We start from the raw sequence: 21,267 nt of genomic DNA, 5'->3' as shown, positions 1-21,267 counted from the left end.
GGGCGGCACTGTGGAATATTTCGCGGATTCAGTGCTTTAGGTACGATCTGGACATCATGTCGCTTGAGAAAGTTTAGGGTATCCGTTGCATAGTGGGCTGTAGCTAGATCTGGCCAAAATACGGCCAAGGAATCGAGTTTTCGAATGAATGGTATTAACCGTTTCTTCAAGCATTCATTCATGTAAATATCTTTATTGATTGTGCCAGTTGTAACATAAGCACTGCTGCGATCGCCGCATGGGCAAATTGCCTGCCAAACCAGATACTTAAAACCAAACTTCTCCATTCTCACGGTAGTTTCCGAATCTGGAACAATTTCTCCATCAGCTATAACATAAAACTGATTGCCAGGAAGTGTTGAAAAGTCCGCCTTCACATAGGTTTCGTCATCCAAAATCAAGTGAAAATTGTCTGTACCCAGAAAATCGTACAGCTTTCGAGACCTGGTTTTGATTGTGTTTTTGCTTTTCTGATGTTTTCGGCACTTTTCGCTTCTTTTTTGACTTCATAGCAGCCCGTTCCTTGGCACGTCTCACCATTGACTGACTTGAAGAGTTTTTTTTAGCTATATCCCGTTCGGACATACTTCGGTTGTTGCAAATCGTCTTAATGATTTTCCTGACTAGCCTAGGATCACGAGCATCACCATGTTCTACGGTTCGAGGCTTCTGAGCGGTAGACAAGGTCTCAAAGTATCGGTTTAGAACAGTATCAACGGTATTTCTTGGGATTTTTAATTGTTTTGCGATGAAGTGGTTCGGTCGCTGTGTATTTTCCATCCATTTGGCGACAATCTGTTCACGGCGTTCACGTTGATTCATCTTATTGGTTTTTTTCAGCTCTTACGCAATGAAAAAGGAAGCCTACATAATTTGGTGACATTAGCAATGTCAATATTAAACACAAAAGAAGGATATCTGTCTTTAGAGCTATGTGCTATCATTTTGAATTTTTCAAATCCGTTACGAATCAGGCCTTATATCCATTACTTCCACTTTTGCATCCATTTTGTAGTCAGAGTGAGTACCGAAATCTTCTACAAGTGATAGAAGAAATTGTTCATCTTGATTTTTCTTTTCTTGGCATTTGATTTGCATTCCACTGCATAACATTTCTAGTACCCTGATCTTCATGGTTTTTTCAGCGTATTTTCTTTTTGAACTCTTTTGTCAGTATTATTACATTTCGGCTGTTATTCACGTGATTGAGGATTAGAAATGTCAAATATTTTGAATATCAATACTTTTGGCTGGGTGGGGAGATTGCATTGTGCACTACCAGCCGCAGCGACGCTGCGCGGGCGCTGACAAGACGCTGGAAAGACGTTGACGTTAGAAAAAAGTTACTGTCGTACTGTGAGCTGGGTCGGCCGAAAAGAGGACATTCGTACTTTTTTGAGAAAAATATCTAGTTTCCAAGTCATCACACACGTGTAATATTGCTGCGTCGCCAGTTTCTGTTTCTACGAATTTGGCTGAACACGCTACCGCGTGTCTAGATTATTCTATGAAAAAATCTAATGATTTTCTAAAAATGTTTTGCTCCCCCTCAATAAGTACTGAACGATTCTTACAGTTGTATAATATTCAAATAGCATGAGCAGAGTTGGAGCAGCAGACTACACTACAGACTAACCCTCGTAAATACCTATACCTACTTGTAATTTTGTCATACGAGGGGTGCTCGATGGGCATGACTATGAGCGTGATTACATATTTTATGTAGTATAATAAACGCAATGGAAAGTAATGTACTTCGTCAGTTCCTTAACCAATATATTAATATTTTCACAGGATTCTCGCGCAGCAACAAACTGTCACGTCACATGCGCGTGCATACTGGTCACAAACCGTACAAATGCACCTATTGTGACAAGGCTTTTTCACAAAGCAACGATCTCACACTGCATGTCCGCAGACACACTGGCGACAAGCCGTACATCTGCGAAGTGTGTGGCGACCGATTCATTCAGGTAGGAAAACATGCTTATTTATTTATTTACTCTTCGTTTCGTATGTTTACGAACTGAGGGGATTCAGAGCTAAGAAGAACAACAGTATTCTTCAACTGGAAATGGAATGGAGGTCCTGTGGTCTAGGGTTCTATCCCTGTCTCCTGATTGACGAAGGGCTGTGGTCCACTGCCTCATACATCTCTAAGACCCTTACCAACCACGAGTGAGGCATTTAGTGTGAGGGGCACGGTGGAGGAAGCCTCACTTTACGGGTTGTTGTAAATCAAATACAGGTATCAGGGACGACGATGTATTTATTGATATAAATAATGGCACCTGTAACTGGCTTGACACGAGATTAGATCTCTGATGCAGTTAGACATTTTCTTAACCTTTATAAAAACTTTTTTTTACACAATTAATGTGCTTTTATGATGTAGGTAAAATGTGAAGATGCGCAAGGGCTCTGGCTAAGTCCTTCCGACGCATACGACCAAAAACGCAAAAGGCCAATGAGGCTGTGGTAGTCAGACCACATAAATAATTTCTATTCTAACGCATGTCATTATTCGCGTAGTTCCAAACATGCAACATACCCAATAAGTGATTTACCAAACCTTCATTACGCGTAATACCAAAAAATCAGATGTAATTAACTCAATAAGCAATGTGTACGAGGGTGGATTGAAAAATTCGTGGCCTGAATATTAAAAACAAAACAGAGGTTTTTTAATTTATTCTTATTTTTCTACATAGTCCCCGTCGAGTTGAATGCACTTGTTCCATCTGGATTCCAGAGCCATTACACTACTTTTGAAGAAGCTTTCCTCGAGATCTTCAAAATAGGCATCCACCTCAGCTTGGACCTCTGCGTTGCATGAAAATTTCATACCACCCATATGTTTTTTTGAATTGGGGAACAGATGAAAGTCCGATGGTGCTAAATCGGGTGAATAGGGTGGGTGGGGCAATAATTCAAACCCACGTTTGGCAATCTCCGCCATCGATTTTATTGACGTGTGAACACGTGCATTGTCCTGGTGGAAGGTAACTTTCTTTGTCAACATTCCAGGTCTTTTTATCTTCAGAGCCTCGCGTAATCTGCGTAATAACTCGCAATAATAGTCGGAATTTATAGTTTTACCTCTCTGGAGATAGTCAACCATTATTATTCCCTTTGCATCCCAGAAAACAGATGCCATGACTTTATTGGCCGACAAAATTGCTTTGGCTTTTTTGGGAGGCGGAGATCCAGGACGAACCCACTGCTTCGATTGCTGTTTGGTTTCTGGTGTATAGTGGTCTCGTCCATAGTTACAAATCTGTTCAAAAACTCTTGAGTATCGGCTTCATACAGGTCTAGACATTCACGTGAATTAGTACGGCGAGCGATTTTTTGTTTCACTGAAAGAAGCCTCGGGACCCATCTCGCTGACACCTTGGAAAAACCTAATTCGTTGACAATAATATTTTGAGTTCTTTCATAAGAGATGCCTACGATGTCAGCTATTTCCCGCACCTTTAATCGCCGGTCTTTCATTATCATTTCGCATATAATTACCACATTGTCCGTGTTAGTCACCGTTGTTGGCCTCCCGGGATGAGGGTCATTTGCGATACTATCTCGTCCACGCCTGAATTCAGCTGCCAATTTTTTCACCATCGTATATGATGGACAGGATTGCCCTAATGTACTTTGCATATCATCATGAATTTGCTTCGGTGTCAATCCTTTTTAGGGTTCCGTAGCCAAATGGCAAAAAACGGAACCCTTATAGATTCGTCATGTCCGTCTGTCTGTCCGATTCTGTCACAGCCACTTTTTTCCGAAACTATAAAAGCTATACTGTTCAAACTTGGTAAGTAGATGTATTCTATGAACCGCATTATGATGTTTACACAAAAATAGAAAAAAAAAACAATAAATTTTGGGGGTTCCCCATACTTAGAACTGAAACTCAAAAAATCTTTTTTCATCAAACCCATACGTGTGGGGTATCTATGGATAGGTCTTTAAAATTGATATTGAGGTTTCTAATATCATTTTTTTCTAAACTGAATAGTTTGCGCGAGAGACACTTCCAAAGTGGTAAAAAGTGTGCCCCCCCCCCCCCCCCCCGTAACTTCTAAAATAACAGAATGAAAAATCTAAAAAAAATATATGATATACATTGCCATGCAAACTTCCACCGAAAATTGGTTCGAACGAGATCTAGTAAGTAGTTTTTTTTTAATACGTCATAAAAATTAAAAAAAAAATATTTTTTCATCAAACCCATACGTGTGGGGTATCTAAGGATAGGTCTTCAAAAATGATATTTAGGTTTCTAATATAATTTTTTTCTAAACTGAATAGTTTGCGCGAGAGACACTTCCAAAGTGAAAAAAAGTGTGTCCCCCCCCTGTAACTTCTAAAATAACGGAATGAAAAATCTAAAAAAAATATATGATATACGTTACCATGCAAACTTCCAACGAAAATTGGTTTGAACCAGATCTAGTAAGTAGTTTTTTTAATACGTCATAAATGGTACGGAACCCTTCATGGGCGAGTCCGACTCGCACTTGGCCGCTTTTTTTATGCAGGTATATAATCACAGCATGCTGCTCTAATTTCTCAATTTTCACGATATCTACCGACACGTAACTTTTAATATGCCGTAAAATTGAAATTTGAATCGCGGGAAGACAGTTGAATAATGACAGTTCAAAATGGCGCCAGAAAAAAAGAAAAAAGTTTATTTTTTAATTGGCCATGCCGTGAATTTTTCAATCAACCCTCGTAATAAACGCAGATGACCCAAACCTAAATAAGTAATGTACATTATACACTATCTATTTGACACTGACTGAATACAGTCGAATTTACCTTAATACCAAAATATAAATGTCAATTATATCGTATACGTCATACTCCAAATGAAAAAATAAAGGTCAGTTTTCTAGCGTGTTCCATATTTTTGGATACTTCGTGTGTAACCAAGTATTTGACCTTATATATGCTTCGGTGGATTTATACACAGTGGATGGTCTAAACAATTTGATCGCTTTGGCTTAGTCAATATTAATGACCACTTTGGACGTTTCCAAGTATTTGGTAATCTTTACTGCTACGTACTATATGACACTGACTGTTGTACCATAACCGTAGATGACCATAACCTAAGTAAGCAATGTACCATAAACCCAGATGGCCTAACCTAAATAAGCAATGTGCCGTAAACCCAGATGCTAAAAGAACTACAACTCCTTGGAAATATCCTACCCATGCAATGTATAAATTGTAGTCTATTTGTTTTTTGTATTATACGTATAGGCTGTCCAATTTTTAAGATCAAGTTCGCCACATATTTACTACAGGCGTACTTGTTCTTAGAAAAGCGGACAGACTATACCTACAACACATGTCACATTGATCTCGGACTCATTCGTCACTTTTCAGCTGTACCCGGTGAAACATATAGCTGGTGTTTGAGGAGATTCATTTTCCTTTGAGAAGTCTAGAAATAGCCTGTGGGTCGTCCCAGCATCCACCAAAAATGCAGGCATTGTCGTACTCTGTTCTTCTTAAAACCATTTAACACTTGAGTTGTTATAGGCTCTAACAGCATGCTCCCAGAACATTGACGACATAAAAAAATGTTATGTTACGTTGTCACATTTACATCTTCTTATTCCTACATTTCATAATTATATACAGTTGTGTGCAAAATAATAGCAGTGAAGGCAAAATTACGCATTAAGTATGTAAATATAATTTCATATTGAATATAATTGGTCATATTTACCATTTTATATCCCATAACACTGAAAAGAAATGAACTTAAAAGAAGTGATCAATATCTTCGAGGAAAATGAACAAAAATAATCAAGACGATTTTCAAAATAATAGCAGTTAGAATTATTTCACGACAAAAACAACTATAAATCAAACAATTTGCAATAAAAAGTATAAATTCTAATTAATATTTCGTTGCTTGACCTTTATTTTCAACAGCTTCACATCTCCTTGGCATCGAGTCCACTAAAGATTGACATCTTTGTACAGAGATATTGTTCCATGCTGACTGTACCACGTGCCATAATTGGGACTTTGTGGTGGGGTTTTAATCACTCACAGCATTCCTAATATCCATCCACAAGTTTTCAATCGGGTTGAGGTCCGGCGATTGAGCAGCACAAGGTAAAACATCAACTTTTTCAGTTTTAAATCACTTTTTCACAACCTTGCTGGTGTGTTTGGGTCATTATCTTGCTGGAAAACCCACTTTAGCGGCATACAATCAATGACATATGGGTACATTATATCCTGAAGCACCTTCTTTAAGTAGTATTCCTTGTTCATGATGCCCTCGATTTCGATGATTAATAAAAAAACCGCCAATCCCTCATCCTTTCAGGTCCTTTGCTACTAAGACTAGATGCGATTTGGGCAATGAAAATAGCAGACATGCTGACTTTCAGGCATTTTTCTACTAAGATCTAATGCGATAGGTAATCAAAATAGCAGACATGGTGCATTTCAGGCATTGTGCTACCAAGATCTAATGCGATTTAGGTTATCAAAATAGCAGACATGGTGCATTTCAGGCATTGTGCTACCAAGATCTAATGCGATTTAGGTTATCAAAATAGCAGACATGGTGCATTTCAGGCATTGTGCTACCAAGATCTAATGCGATTTAGGTTATCAAAATAGCAGACATGGTGCATTTCAAGCATTGTGCTACCTAGCCATTGTGCGTTTTAGGAAAATTGCTACGTAGGCGTTTTGCTTTTTAGATGACCTGCTCATGAGGGAGCAAGGTTCGTTGCCTAAACACTGTACTCGACAGAAAAGCTCTTTGATGATATCACGATTGTATAAAATACTATTGTAAGTGCGTTACTAAGCAAGGATTGCTTTAGATGGCTATTCTGAGATTGCATCAATGATTGCAGTACATTGCTGCTTGGTAAATATTCAATAATTAATTATGCAGTCATAATTAAGTGTAACTTAATAAATCCTTAATAAAACCTCTTAATTAATGATTACACCAATGAATGCTATGTCTGGTTTAATTTATTGCCCGTATTGAACTTACATACTATATATTTCTTAGTTCTACATATCTAAATAATGAAACACCCCTTCGTAAGAGTTTCACAGGGGGTGAGAAAGTCCATGCTGTGTCAAATGCCTCGTATTAAAAACAAGTCGCTAAGAATTTAAACGAACTTCTTTGTTCCTTAACTATCTTTAAACCCATCTAATTATAGTTCTTCGCGACAAAAGGTCAACGCGACTACCACACTTTTGCTCACTGAGACGCTTATTTTACTGTCATCATTGAGTTCTTAAACTGCAGATGTCTACGAGTAAGTTTGTTGGCGATATTTAAACATAATTTTTCTTGGAAAATTCCCTTTTTGTCCAAGTTATTACGCACAAGTTAAATTAATCATATGGCAGGGATTAAGGAATACCGCTATGTCATGACTTGCGGTTCGGGGCTTGAAGGTTTAGAGAAAGCTTGTTTTCATATTCTCGGGGCCTTTTATTCAACAGCAACTACTTTGACGCTTACATCTTCACATGTAACCTTTTGAGCACCAGATAATCCATTTACCAAAAATTGGAATTTTCCAGTGTTCATTCAAGCAGACCAGCATTAAAGTATACGCTTTCTTGGCCTTGGTAGTAGCATCGGAGACGCCAGTTCGAAATTCACCGCGTAGTTCACCTCCTTTTAAATTTTGCGGTATTGTGGCTATCTCAGTGGATATCAATGCACATTTTGTTTATCAGCAGTCTATGTCCTGCTTTTAAAAAGATTAAATGATTATCTGTAAATCCTGGAGAACCATCATACAGGAAAGGGACTTTGTAACAGCGATCATGCTAACCTGTACCTACAGTAAAATAAACAACAACATGAAACAGTTACGCATTTTTATTACGAGTAATTTAATGAATTAGATTTTCAAAATGTGTACCGCCGTTTTCAGCACAAATATTCAATCTTGAACGGATTTCATGATTCAAGTTAACATAAGTGTTCTTGATTTCTTCTGAAACCGTTTGAATTCTTATTAACAACTCTTCTCTGGAGTTCACAGGTGTTGAGTAAACCTTATCTTTCAGAGTTCCCCATAGAAAGAAATCTAGCGGAGTTAAATCCGGTGACCGGGCAGGCCATGCTAAAACTTCGCTCCCACGGCCGATCCATCTCTCGGGGTATTGTTGGTTCAGCCAATTACGAACATCCAAGCCGATGTGGGCCGGGCATCCGTCGTGCTGGAACCACATAGTTCGTCGGGTTTCCAAATCGACATCTTCTAGCAGGTCGTTTAATTCATTATTTAGAAATAATAAATAGTTGTGAGAATTCAGTCTGAATTTTCCCTTTTCGCATGGGGATTTTCTTCTAACCACATATGCTGATTATGGGAATTAAAAACTCCCTCTCTCGTGAACAACGATTCATCTGTCCATAATATCTTATTTAGAAATCCAGGATCTTCCACTAATTTCTGATTCATCCTTTGGCAAAAGGCAACTCTAGCTAGCCCGTCATTGTTAATTAATCCGTGTACTTTCCTGTAGTGAAAAGGATGCAGGCCGTACCTTTTCCATAGCCTTAATACGAGCTAATAGTTAACATTGACCATTCTTGCTACAGCTCTTGATGATAAAGTTGGGTCTTCTGTTATGATGTTCATTATTCTGTTCTCTGTTTGTTCATCTAGATTTATAGCCCTTTCTCTGTGAACTTTTCCAAGCCCTTTTTCGCGAAACTGTCGATGGACATCCGCAAAAGTCGAATGGTGAGGTATACGACGGTTTGGGTATCGTTTTCGGTATTCGGCGACTGCCTGGAGCGAGTTCCCATCACAAAATCCGTACACAAAGTGGATATCTGCTAAATGAGCCGAAGGATAATGCGGCATAGCGAATATTATTTATTACAGTCAATAAAACGTTCAATGTTATTTTATCTTGCGTGACAATTAGTTATCATTTGTAATGTGCCATTTTAGTGACAATCAATTTCAAAATAGCCAGTTATAAGAAGAACCACTCTCTCTCACTCTATTCTCAGTGATAACAAAAAAGCTACTTGAGATTAAAGTGTGTAAGATAAGATATTATAATTATTCGGCTTAATACACTACACTGTATTTTAGTTGCATGTTATATTTATCTCGTGATGAAAATATTTTCGGTAGTAAAAACTTTTTGTAGATAGATACCAAACTTCTTTATGACACTGGCTAAGAACCATACAGTTAGTGCATCTACGTGTAAAAGAAGTATGTGGCTACGTCATGCTCACGCCCTTAAGGTGTGTTACACTGTGCTTTACGCAAAATTCAACGTCTAGATAGCATAAAGTGCAATTTTTAATTTCATTTATTGATTCGGAATTAAACTATTTCTACTATGCGATGTGGAAACCGGTTATACTCGTATACTTGATTTTGTAATCTACTGCGGTAAAGATACTAGCATTACACTTTTGCGTGACTTAGGCTTAACTGGTTCAGTAGTTACTTCTCTTGTGGCCGATTACTTTGATTGTAATAGACAGCTATACGTTGATAATTGGTATACATCGCCACAGCTGTTCTTACACTTAAAACAGAGGGCCATATCTGCTTGCGGTACAGTTCGCACAAATAGAAATGGGATGCCAAAATTAAAAAAAAAACTAAAAAAAGGTGAAATACAAGCATTCTATGCCGCCCCACTAATGGCACTGAAATGGCAGGATAAAAAAACTATTGTATATTTTCTGTTTGTTTACATCGGTGACATTCGATGACATCCAACGTTCGTTGTCAAAGAGTACTTGTTGCCAGTAAAAGAAATTAGTACAGCGACATTTTATTCCTCCGATTGACACAATGCAGTTTTCAAATTTCCTTAGCTAATAAGCTGTATATTCTTGTTTAATTTGTGCTTTGACCGTTTTGTATAGTATATTTAAAGTCCCTTTTTTCTTCCCTTGTTCTTTTTATTTTTTCCTTTAGCTTATGTCTTTTAACTATTAAAGGCATGGTATTTGGAGATAGTTGAAACTTTAATTTTTTGTATAGTATTTTTTTTTTCTAAACTTTCTGTAATAGCTTTTTCTAAGGCATTGTAAATGTACTGCATTGTCAAGTTATTTTTAATGGATTTTCTTAGCTTACTTTCTAATAATATGCAATATTCTGTTTGCTGTTTTCTGAACTTAAGTATGATTTAGGTGTTGAATATGTTTTATTTTATTTTATTTTCTTTATTGGGGAAAAAACAGACATAGGCAGATGATACAGAAAAGAGGATATTGGTTTTTACATTATAAGTGCAACCTACATCCTGAGACAATTCCCACTAGGATTTATAAACTAATAATTTATAAGTGGCATTGCCTTCGGATTGAGGTATAAAATGTTAGTAAAATAGGTACTAAACTAATATTATTACACTGACGATAATATTAGTAGTTACAGTGCTGACAAGATTCAAACATATATAACATTAAAAAGCAAAACGAGGGACTACACATATACAATGTTAAATATAAGACTAAGTTTATATTAGGCCAAAAGTTCCTACTTAAATTAAGATGAACTTCGGAAGTACGTAATGCTTCATAACAGTAAATTTACTTTAAGTTTAAAATTTGCACGACTATTGTTAAAAATGTCAACCGAGACTAGGTCGTTATTGTACATTTGACACATTCTGCGAAGCGGGCACGGACTCCGGCGTTACTCGACGCAGCAGGCACCGCGAACAGGGATGCAGTTCGTGTTCTGTTTTTTTACATTTAGATCTTATTTTCATTCCTATTGTTCTACGTAGTAACCTATGGTCTGAAGGAATGTTTGGGGTAGAAGTGAGATTATTTTCATCCTGTTAAGGGATGATTTCCACGATAAAAACTGTCCAATGTCCTTCCCCGGGACTCACTCTACCTCTATACCAAATTTCAACTATATTGATTCAGCGATTTAAGCGTGAAGAGGTAACAGACACACATTGCTATTAGTGATACAATACATGGTCGACGTGTTTAAGAGTCCTTGACTCCATTTTTATTCGCTTCGGTTTGCTGAATACTCGCTCGACACTTGCGTTTGAAAATGGCAAAACAAGAAGCAAGTGAATCATTTTCCGCACTGATTCAAACTTCAGCTTTTCTGCTAGATCCTTCAGTTTAAATACTGCCTTCCAAAAAGCATTAACATCTAAGGAGCGATCTATGCTAACACTATTTAAATCCAGAAGACAATATTCCCTCCACTTTTTTGTCAAAATACAGGGTGGGCCAAAAATTCTTGCAGATTTGGAACATTAATAAAAATAAAACCATACGTGTTATATTATATCTAATTTATTTAACATAACAACAATGAAATGCATTTTATTTTTTAAAAATTACATCATCCAGGTGGCCTCTGTGTCGTCGTTGGCACTCTTGCAATCGACTATGCAGACTTTGAAAAACTCGCTGGGACATGCTGCGGGGAATCGCGGCTATCTCCTCGCGAATGTTTCGCTTTAATTGGGCTATAGTCTTTGGTTTATTCAGGTAAACTCGACTCTTAAGATATCCCCAAAAGAAAAAATCGCAAGGTGTGAGGTCGGGGCTCCTTGGAGGCCATGGGATGTCACCTCTGCGAGAAATCAATTTCTTCGGAAACATTTCTTTGACTACCGGTAAACTCATGTTCGACGTATGGCACGTTGCTCCATCTTGTTGCATCCATGTCCTGCTATTGTATCCTTCAAATTCGTGCAACTGCGGTGCCAAAAATTCTTGCAACATTTTCACATACTCCACTGAATTAACAGTTACATTATTTCCTTGATTATTTTCAAAGAAATACGGACCGATTAGACCCTTTGCTGATATGGCAGCCCATACTGTAGTTTTAGGCGAATGAAGCGGCTTTTGGTGTTTAAAGCGAGGGTTTTATGAACTCCAATATCGACAATTGTGTTTATTTACCTGCCCGTTAATGTGAAAATGGGCCTCGTCCGTAAACAACACATTTGCAAGGCTAAAGAATCGCTCCAGCATAGTGTCAGCGAATAATTTACGATGAATGTAATCATTCGGTTTTATTTCCTGCACGATTTGAAGCTTGTATGGGTGCAGGTTTAGGTCCAGATGTAAGATTCGCCGAAGACTAGATCTTGTTTTAGCTAGAGCCGCTGAACGCTTACGCGTAGATGATTCCGGATAGTTCCTTACAGAAATTTCAACCTCACGTATGATCTCGTCATTTCTTCTTGAACGTGGTCATCCAGTTTGCTTGATATTTATTGTCGACTCAGTTTGCTCGAATATCTCGATCCAAGATTTAATTAAATTATTACTTGGACACTCACTTACATGGCGTAATCCGTATTCAAGTCTAAACAGACGTCGTACAGTAACGTAGGAACCGTTGTTTTTATAAAATTGCTTAACACAAAAAGCATGCAGTTTTCCCGAGAAACGCTCCATTTAAAAAAAAAATGCACGAAGTGACACATAGTTTCCCGCCATTTTTTCGCCTCTAGCTTTGATAGTTTTCGAAAAATTCAGTGTTGCTATTTGCAAAAAATTTTGGCCCACCCTGTATCTAAGTCAAGATGCTCTTTTGATATCGGAAATCTCTTCATTACTGCGTTGAGTTGATGAGTCATTACTGCGTTGATATTAAATCAAACAGTGGATCGGTTAACTCAAATCTGGATTTCATTTGGGTTATTACTTCTATATTACAGGAGGATTTGGCTTCTGATTTTACAGGAGGATTTGGCTCTGATTTCATTTTGTCTAGTGTTTCTTGAGCATGCATACCAATTAGAATTTTGACAAGTTCTAAATACAACCATGGATTGCTACGATCAATTTTTAGTCCATGTGTCTCTTTGCAATATTCAAAGTTCACGTTGGTGGCCAAGTTTAATATAAATTTTCCATCTCTAATAATTTTTGTAGAGTGTATGTTTTTCAGATTGAAAGAAAACATTAGAAGTCAGTCAGCAACCCTAGGGCATACGACATAAATTGCAGGTAACATTTGGTAAATGTGTTTCGCAAGCTGGCGTGTATGGATTTAGTTTTAGAAGGATCTTCATGGCACTGCAGTCTAAAATACCCCTCAAGCGGCTCGTGTTGCTCTAAAACGCGGTTAACACATTGTTTAAGTGATAGCCACCTAGTTGTTGCAGGTGTTAATATTTTGTGAATGTCTTCTTTAAAGAATTTTTGGAATTCTTCTAATTTTTGTTGGCTACAATAACTACACCAGGAATGCGCACTAACATTCCTTCATAGATCTTCTATTGATCGAGGCAGTTTCAGACATGCCTTTGACGCAGCTAAATGAATTATGTGGCAATTACACTTTATGCACGTGATTTCTGGCAGCAACTGTTTTAGTTTCGCAGCAACAGAGTTATGTTCTTCGAACATTGTGTTGCATGTGTCTGCTGCAAACCCTACTATATTTGTAACAGGCATGCAATGCGGATACCGCCGTCTTTATTGGCCAATACCACTAGGTTCGCACCGTATAACAGAGGAACGATATCTGTGTTTACGCGGCCTGAAAGCATTAGGTTGAGTAAAGCTGTTATTTCTCTGAGTAGAGCTGACCTCGCATCACCTAGCGTCATCGAAGTTAGGTCTTTTAAATGCTGAGGAGACAAGCCATCCATCCCGCCAGCGGACCCGTTGGGGAATGAAGCTATGGCCAGACTCACTGCATCTTCGGATGCGACGACGGAACGTGTATTATGAGAATTTTGAGGGACGTCTGGTAGGTCGGAGATAGAAGACGTGTTGGTTTTAATTTGGGATGCGAGTGATGCCTTTTTTTATTTTTCAGTGTGTAAAACTGTAAATGGAAACGTGAGCAGACGCTCATATGCTGTAACAGAATTTTCCGCGACAACTTTGGCCACACACTCAGTGAGGCAGCGAGCGACGGTGAAACACGCACCACGGGGTATTCTTTTTATAATTGGAGTGTTGGCTTTCAACAGCCCTAGCCTGTCCGAAAGCGATATTTCGGCTGGCGGCGGTGTCGCTGTAGGGCCCCCAGCGGAGGATGATCGTGCAGGTTGAGAAGCGCTAGGAATCGGGTGGTCGATAGCCATACGGGTGCTATGCCGGTAAGCCGTATGGATAGCGAGACCCCGCTGACCTTTGTATTGTTTTCCGTCCGCGCAAACAAGGCAATGCAGCAACTCCGGCGGGTCAGACATGGTTGCGAAGGCATAAACACTATGAATATAAAGTACAAACTAAACAAATATCATTATAAAACATTAAAATAAAATAAAAATAAATTGATTTTATTTCAGGCAAGCACCCGTATAAAATAACGTGATACACAGAGAATTTACAATGTAAAATGACACAAAAGTGTAAAAAATAAAATAACCATAAAACAATAATATATTTTTTACATACAATTTAAATAACTACTTTCGGTTCGCATCTTGATGTAGAGACAACCAAAACCTACCTTACCTATATAACACAAGATAAAAAGATAGTCTTGATTCCGTGAATCGATTACTTATTGAAAAAAAAAAATTAAAATAAAATGTTATACACTGTACGGCGCGAGATCGGAACACTAAGGACAATAAGTAGGTATTTAGTTTTTCATATGGAGTGGGCAATTGCGAGCTTTCACTGTTTGTTGATTTTGATGACAGCTTGTCAAGTCACCGGGCCGGGCCATCGACGGTGCTATTTAAAGTTTGCTCCAGCAGCCTGCAGTCTCCGCGGAGAGATAATACAATTTGGGGATCGTCTATAGATTTTCGCTTGAAATTGCACTGAAAAAAATAGATAGTCGAACTGGTTTTGTAACTTTACTAAATAACTAAACTACGGTTATAAGAAAATAAACTTTGCATAAATTTACAAACTTATTTTGTAGTGTATACCCAGTACCTGAACACTGATAGTCAAACACGGTTTTGTAACATATAACACATAGTTCGCAAGTCCCAATTTTTGTGTAAACAGTAACCAAAATTTTGTTACAGTTATGCAAATATTTCTTTCAGTGTGGTCGGAAATTTTGCAGGTATGATTGAAAATAATGTTATTACGGGACGAAAGATTTCTTTTTACATGCATTCCCGTTGCTAGGTTACGGTTTTTAAGAAGATTAAAGAAAATTAAAGCGCTTGAACAATCACCTGAAGCAATCCATTGTTTTGACTGTTCCTTGGTTTCTGGTGTATGATGATGGATCCAGGTTTCGTAGACAGTTATAAAACGACGTAAGAAATCATTTTTATTACGCCTAAACTTCGCCAAACATTCCTCTGAAATGGTTACTCTAGTGTGTTTTTGATCAACCGTGAGTAAACGCGGCACCCAACGGGCGGATAGCTTTTTCATATCCAAATAATTGTGTAGGATATTACGAACTAGGGCTCCTGATATCCGTGATACACGCCGATCCGTAGCTACGGGTTCTTAAGCCCGGCGGTACTAAGATCACGAATTTCACGAACACGGCAAGGTACGTACCTCGTACCTGCGTTCGCATCCGGATTCACGTGACACGCTGTGACACGCCATGATACGTAGCCCGTACCTGCGTTCGTGTGCGAAGCTTCGGGCTCGGTTCCGTTGGAAAGGTACTTATCGCACGTCTCGTAGGTTCGACACGCCCGGGAGAAAAATAAATAAGGACTAGGTATTATTGAATTGAGTTACCACTTAGTATATTGAATACGGGACGTTCATCGGACAAACATTTACGTGTGAATTAAACTTAAATTGTATTTTTGCATCGATTTGAATATAATGGTTATATCTAAATAATTTATGGGGTTATTCTGTTTTTTGTATAACCAGCTATTGATTTTAGTCAAAACTAGTGACCTGCTCGTTGCATTGCACTAATATAAATATAAGGTGTAAAACTCCGGTGTAAGTATCATTATAAAATTATGAACTTAAGCAACGCTGTGCTACTGGTTGTCATTATTAAATCAAGGCTACTATCAAAGAATATAACGTAGCCTAAATATAAACAAGGCAATCCTAATCCAAAGAAACAAAAGGGTAAATTTCTGCAAATCTTTGGTAGGTATGATAAAGATAATACAGGTAAACAAATTCAATAAAAACACATGTACGGGGCCACGGAAAAAAAAGTACGTCGCTGCAGTACCTATCAGTTTCGGACTTTCGGCACATTAAAGAGTACTGTTTTGTTTCTAGATTGAAGGTAATAATGACATTATTGTTAGAGTGTTTTATTGTATGACTAACAAGCTAAGCCAACATACCGGTTTTTTTTTTGTAGATAATAAGTGCAGTTGCACGTGCAGACAAAGATAATAAGATTTGCGAGCGACTTATTAAAATGAAACAAACATTCATACATAAGTAGCTGTGGGCTTTACCTTTTGTTCGTGAAGTTGAAAGAAGTGACCGCGATGTTTTGTTTTACAAATTCGTGGTATTTTTTATTTAATCTGGAGGGGGCACTTTAGAATTTTGAACTCACATTCATTGTCATTAGTTACTCCTGACATCACAGTTGGTCTTCAAGTTTTAATTTAGCCGTGAATTTAAAGTTATTTTTGTTGTTGTTTCGTAATTTTTTTTTTGTTATTGTTAGTGTATGATTAGTGTTACTCTAATGGTGTGTTTAAACTATTAACAATGAAGAGAAGTTGGGTGTGGAGATATGCCACCAGAGTCGGAGATACAGCTTTATGTACCTTGTGCAATGATCGCACAAATAATGAGTTTTCCTGTCATATTATTTGTCGTATTTTAGCAACCCGTTTATTAAAGTAGCTATTCATTGTAATCAATGTTTGGTTTTTTCATTTATTACTCATTAATATTTAAAAGGCCTTACTATTGGAAATAAATTTTAATTCAAAAGTAATGAAACGGAATTAGAGCTATGAATAAAAAACTCACGATACATTTTTATTCGTAGCTCTTAGAGACCGCATCGTATCTTCACTCAACGTCGCGGGCGGACCGAACCGGCGTGTTCTTAAGATACGTGAAGCCGTGATCACGCCTACACGGATTTACACGGATTCACGTACCCTAATTTCACGTAGCCGAATGTCACGTGCGGAACGGACCATAAAACCGTTGCCGTGAAACACGAAACCGGGCGCACGGCTACGGGTTCACGAATCACGGACACGACCGCGAGCCCTATTACGAACCCATTCGTCTGAGATGCTTACGATATCAGCTATTTCACGGACTTTTACTCTGCGGTCATTCAATACGATATAGTGGATTTTGGTGATCATCTCTCGTGTAGTGACTTCAACTGGGCGTCCGGGTCGATCGGCGTCAATAGTGCTTGTACCACCGCAACGAAAATCCGTAAACCACTTGTGAATCATCTTAATCGATGGGGCGGAGTCCCAATAATATTAGTCCAATTTTATTTTTGTATCGGTAATAGTTATTTTTCGTAAAAAGTAATGTTTAATCAGAGCACGAAACTCACTTTTCTCCATGTTTGCAAACCGCATACCAGTTATATATTTTTTCATAGTTGTCAAAAAAAAAATAAGCATGCGAACTGGCTAAAAATATTCAATTTACCGCCAAAAAGGTTCTATTACAAATCGTCATTATAAAATTTGTGAAAATAATAGCTTGAAATTAAAATAATATAATTTTTACCAGACTTATCACTCAACCCTCGTATTAAGCAATTAGCTGTGTGAACACACTACTTGATTTCCTCTTTCAACAAAATTCAACAGTATTATAAAGCAGTTTTATAAAGGTCGTCTTGGATCCTCAGATATCGATTTTCATCTGGGTCAGAGCAAAGATGGAGAAATTCAAGATGGAGGGCGCTTTTATGGCATAGAAAAGTTTTGCATACTTGCAAGAGTCATAAATGGTTGTCGGCCGAATATTTTTTTGCAGGAAAATATTTGCCGAATGTTTCGCAATTCACGGCTACATGACGCTGTTGGCTGTGGCGCCTGTAGGTAGCTCCAGCGCTGCGGAAGAACGCCTTCGTTTTCGCAATTGTTCTCTAGGAGTAGGACAGACAAGACCAAGTGGATAGTGGGGTGCTCAGATTCGGTTTTAGATGACCTTCACGTTTCGGTGACCTTTTGGTTTAATAAGTATTTTTTTTATCAGTTTTTAAAACGGTTGATCTTTTAATTACTTCCCATTACAAACCGACGCTTTCTTTAATTTTAGTAGTCGTCGACAGTTCTATCAAATGTATCTTATAACAGATGCGTTTTAGGTCATAGAAGTTATGCACAATTTAAGGAATCGAAATGAGTTTTCTGCAATGTAAACATTCGGCTAAAACCTATTATGCTGAACAGATTATACCAATAACGTTTCGGACAATTGAACAAACGCAAAATAAAATGATTCGTATCAAAAGTCGGCCAAGATAATAATAGTATTTTTAAGATTCGGACTCGCAAACATTCGTGCTATTGTATATTATTCAAACTGAGGCTTTCTGCAAATTTAACATTCGTCAAAAAACAGTTCTGCCAAATAGGTTATGCCAGATGCGATTTGGGTCACGGAAGTTATCCTTCTTTCCTGACAATGCGCCGTGTGCGTAGGAAAGTTAGAGATAGGCTTACTGTGTACAATTTGTCATTAAATATGGAAAAAATAATTTAGTTATTTATTGTTAAAATTGTTGAGAATCAATATTTGTGTGCCCCAGTCTTGGCGTGTTCAACCTTTAATATCCTGATATTATTTATTACAAAAATATTTGTTTTGTTTTGTTCCAGGGAACCTCATTGCACAACCATCGGCGCGCTCATGGTCACTTTCCGGCGTCGTCATCCGGTTCAAATTCGAATGTTCAAGGACTTACGTATACATCCGTTACACCGCACGGCTAAATATGCCTGCCTAGTATAGTCGAGTATACTAGTCGTACATTTAAATAAATTATATTTATACAAATTATTCCCTTGTTGGAATGGTATACTTATTTATTTTTTGTAGTTCCTAAAATTATTACATTCTTACATATCAATAGGCTTAGGACATTTGGTAGCATACCTTGGTTCTAAAATCCATGGAGTAGCCGAACGATAAAAAATAGCTTACCAAGTCAAAGTACATACTTAGGTAAATATATATCAAATCAAAAACAAACTATTTGTAAAAACAAAAAACCAAGCTGCTATAACAAATGTACACTTAAAATAATAAAATAGACTTACTTATAAAATCAACATAAAAAAAAGCAAACAGGTTAGCTAGACAAACGCAGCCTTTGTCTTATTTTTTGATCAAATGGTGCTGTGATGCTATGGAAGTGCTGGCTATAGGAATAAGTTTTCCAGTTACACCCTTCCGGCCGTTTTCACATCTGCGGTTCGCAACCAGGTGCGATTGAAGAATGTTTATTTTTTGTTCACAACCAGTAGCGAATCAAGAGAACCTTTTCTTTCACCGAAACATGTTGCGAACAAGGACTTAAATAGCGGACTTGAAATCCATGACATAACCTTTGGACATAACATGATTGGCAGTACAATAAAATTATATAATTCAGTAACAAAAATTTTGCAAATTAACCCAGTTACAAACAATCACAATATGGAATACAGTATCAGACGAACGCCTGAGTGTGAGAATTGTGTTTTTCAAGAATGTTCCATGGTTACAAGATCCATACCGGACATGTTAAAAGCAATTTTACTTCATAAATATAATCTTAATGTTTCACCGCATACGAGAGCTTGTGAATACCATCTTCGAGCGGAGCAAGATTGGTCTGAAATAGCGGACGCAGGCGACAACCTGATCGATTTTAACAGGGAACATGCAGCGGACATAGTACGAATCATGAAATTACCATTGCAAGTATTAAATGTGGTGTTTAACATGTTTGAATAATAATGATAAAATATATAATACTATTCATCGGGTCGTTAATTAAGTGCGAGAAGGGACGAGAAGGCGGAGAAGGATTTGTTTTGCGATTTTAATAAAACATTTGCATTTAACAGTTGGTTTTTATTTCGATGCACATCAGACTCTCGCATGGAAATGACTAGGAAAAAAAACTCAAATAACATTAAAACTTAACAAATAAACGAAAAAGCTACATATCCATCTTTTTTTTTTATACTACGTCGGTGGCAAACAAGCATACGGCCCGCCCGATGGTAAGCAGTCTCCGTAGCCTATGTAAGCCTGCAACTCCAGAGGAGTTACATGCGCGTTGCCGACCCTAAACCCGCCTCGTTGAGCTCTGGCAACCTTGTTCTCTTCTCTCTCATCTGTTCATTCACCTACATAATTAATTAAATTGAAATACATTTTCATAGAACCCCTTCTTTTGTATGTGTATTTCTTATGAATGTATTGTGTTCGTACATGTATCAATTGTATCACCTATACCTCATGTTTTTGCACCGCCTACAACTTATCTGCTTTGCCTAAAGGTTGACTGGTAGAGAATGCCTTACGGCATTAAGTTCACCTATTGTAGTGTGTTTTCTTATGTGCAATAAAGATTAAATAAATAAACCCCTTTGTCCTCATTAGATTGCATATAGGCAGATAATTTCTATGCAATGCCCTACACGAATTTTTCCATTTTGCAAGTCGTTTATCGCCAAAACAATCTCTTGGTCTATTTCTTCGTATTTTTTCTTCTTATTGTAGGTGACTTTTCTTAAATCAAAGCACGTACACTCTGTACTTAAAACATCAAGTAAGTGGGCAATATTTGGATTCTTGCGGCCAATGTACTTATTTATTTTTGAATGCCAGCCTTCTATATTGTTATTTGTCCTAATGTTTTCTTTTTCACAGCAACAATGACTCTGTAATTAGTCCTTTTGAACCGATTGCTTACCAAAATATCGGTTAAATTTTTGTATTTCCACACCGACTGGGCTTTTAGCCATCACATATTGGTATCCAGCATTAATATCTTTAGGTAGCCGAGCAAGCTCAACACACCTTGTAACGTGTCTTTTCTTTGGTCTTGTTTTTATTTGAAGAGCCTTAGCTTTTTTCCTGAGGCTTCGGTTAAAATGGTAATAACACCCTCGAAATATAATTTCTGGAAATACTTTCATGATCGCTTGTATTGCAGCTAATTCGAAATCCATAGTTATTTTTTTCGGCGACCATGTAGGCAAATTAGCCTTAATCAAATTAAACAACATTTCATAGGTCCGCATTTTTTTACTGCACAGTAGACAAAATATTAATGGTGTTATAAGTTTGGTATCTTCATCAAAAGCATGAATCGTGTACAGTTGTTTAACCCTTTATAAGGCCGCAGTTACACAGATATGCTACGT

At 37.6% G+C, this 21,267-nt stretch overlaps 1 protein-coding gene across 2 annotated transcripts in view; it reads left to right on the top strand.

Annotated features, from left to right (window-relative positions):
• The window catches only part of LOC133516129 (zinc finger protein 271-like), a 55,324-nt gene extending 35,368 nt beyond the window's left edge, over positions 1-19,956 (top strand). Inside the window, exons 14-15 of one of the 2 annotated variants that reach the window (XM_061848878.1) lie at positions 1,795-1,973; positions 18,727-19,956. In XM_061848878.1, coding sequence (XP_061704862.1) covers positions 1,795-1,973; positions 18,727-18,840 — 293 coding nt within the window. In that variant the 3' untranslated portion in view covers positions 18,841-19,956. The remainder of the gene's footprint in view (positions 1-1,794; positions 1,974-18,726) is intronic. The other variant, XM_061848889.1, reaches the window with a different exon arrangement.
• The last annotated feature ends 1,311 nt before the right edge of the window (positions 19,957-21,267 follow it).

The sequence above is a fragment of the Cydia pomonella genome, chromosome 1 (genome assembly GCF_033807575.1).
Source record: "Cydia pomonella isolate Wapato2018A chromosome 1, ilCydPomo1, whole genome shotgun sequence".
NCBI lineage: Eukaryota > Metazoa > Arthropoda > Insecta > Lepidoptera > Tortricidae > Cydia > Cydia pomonella.
Note: the sequence above shows the minus strand (reverse complement) of the source record. Positions and strands in the feature narration are given on the sequence as shown.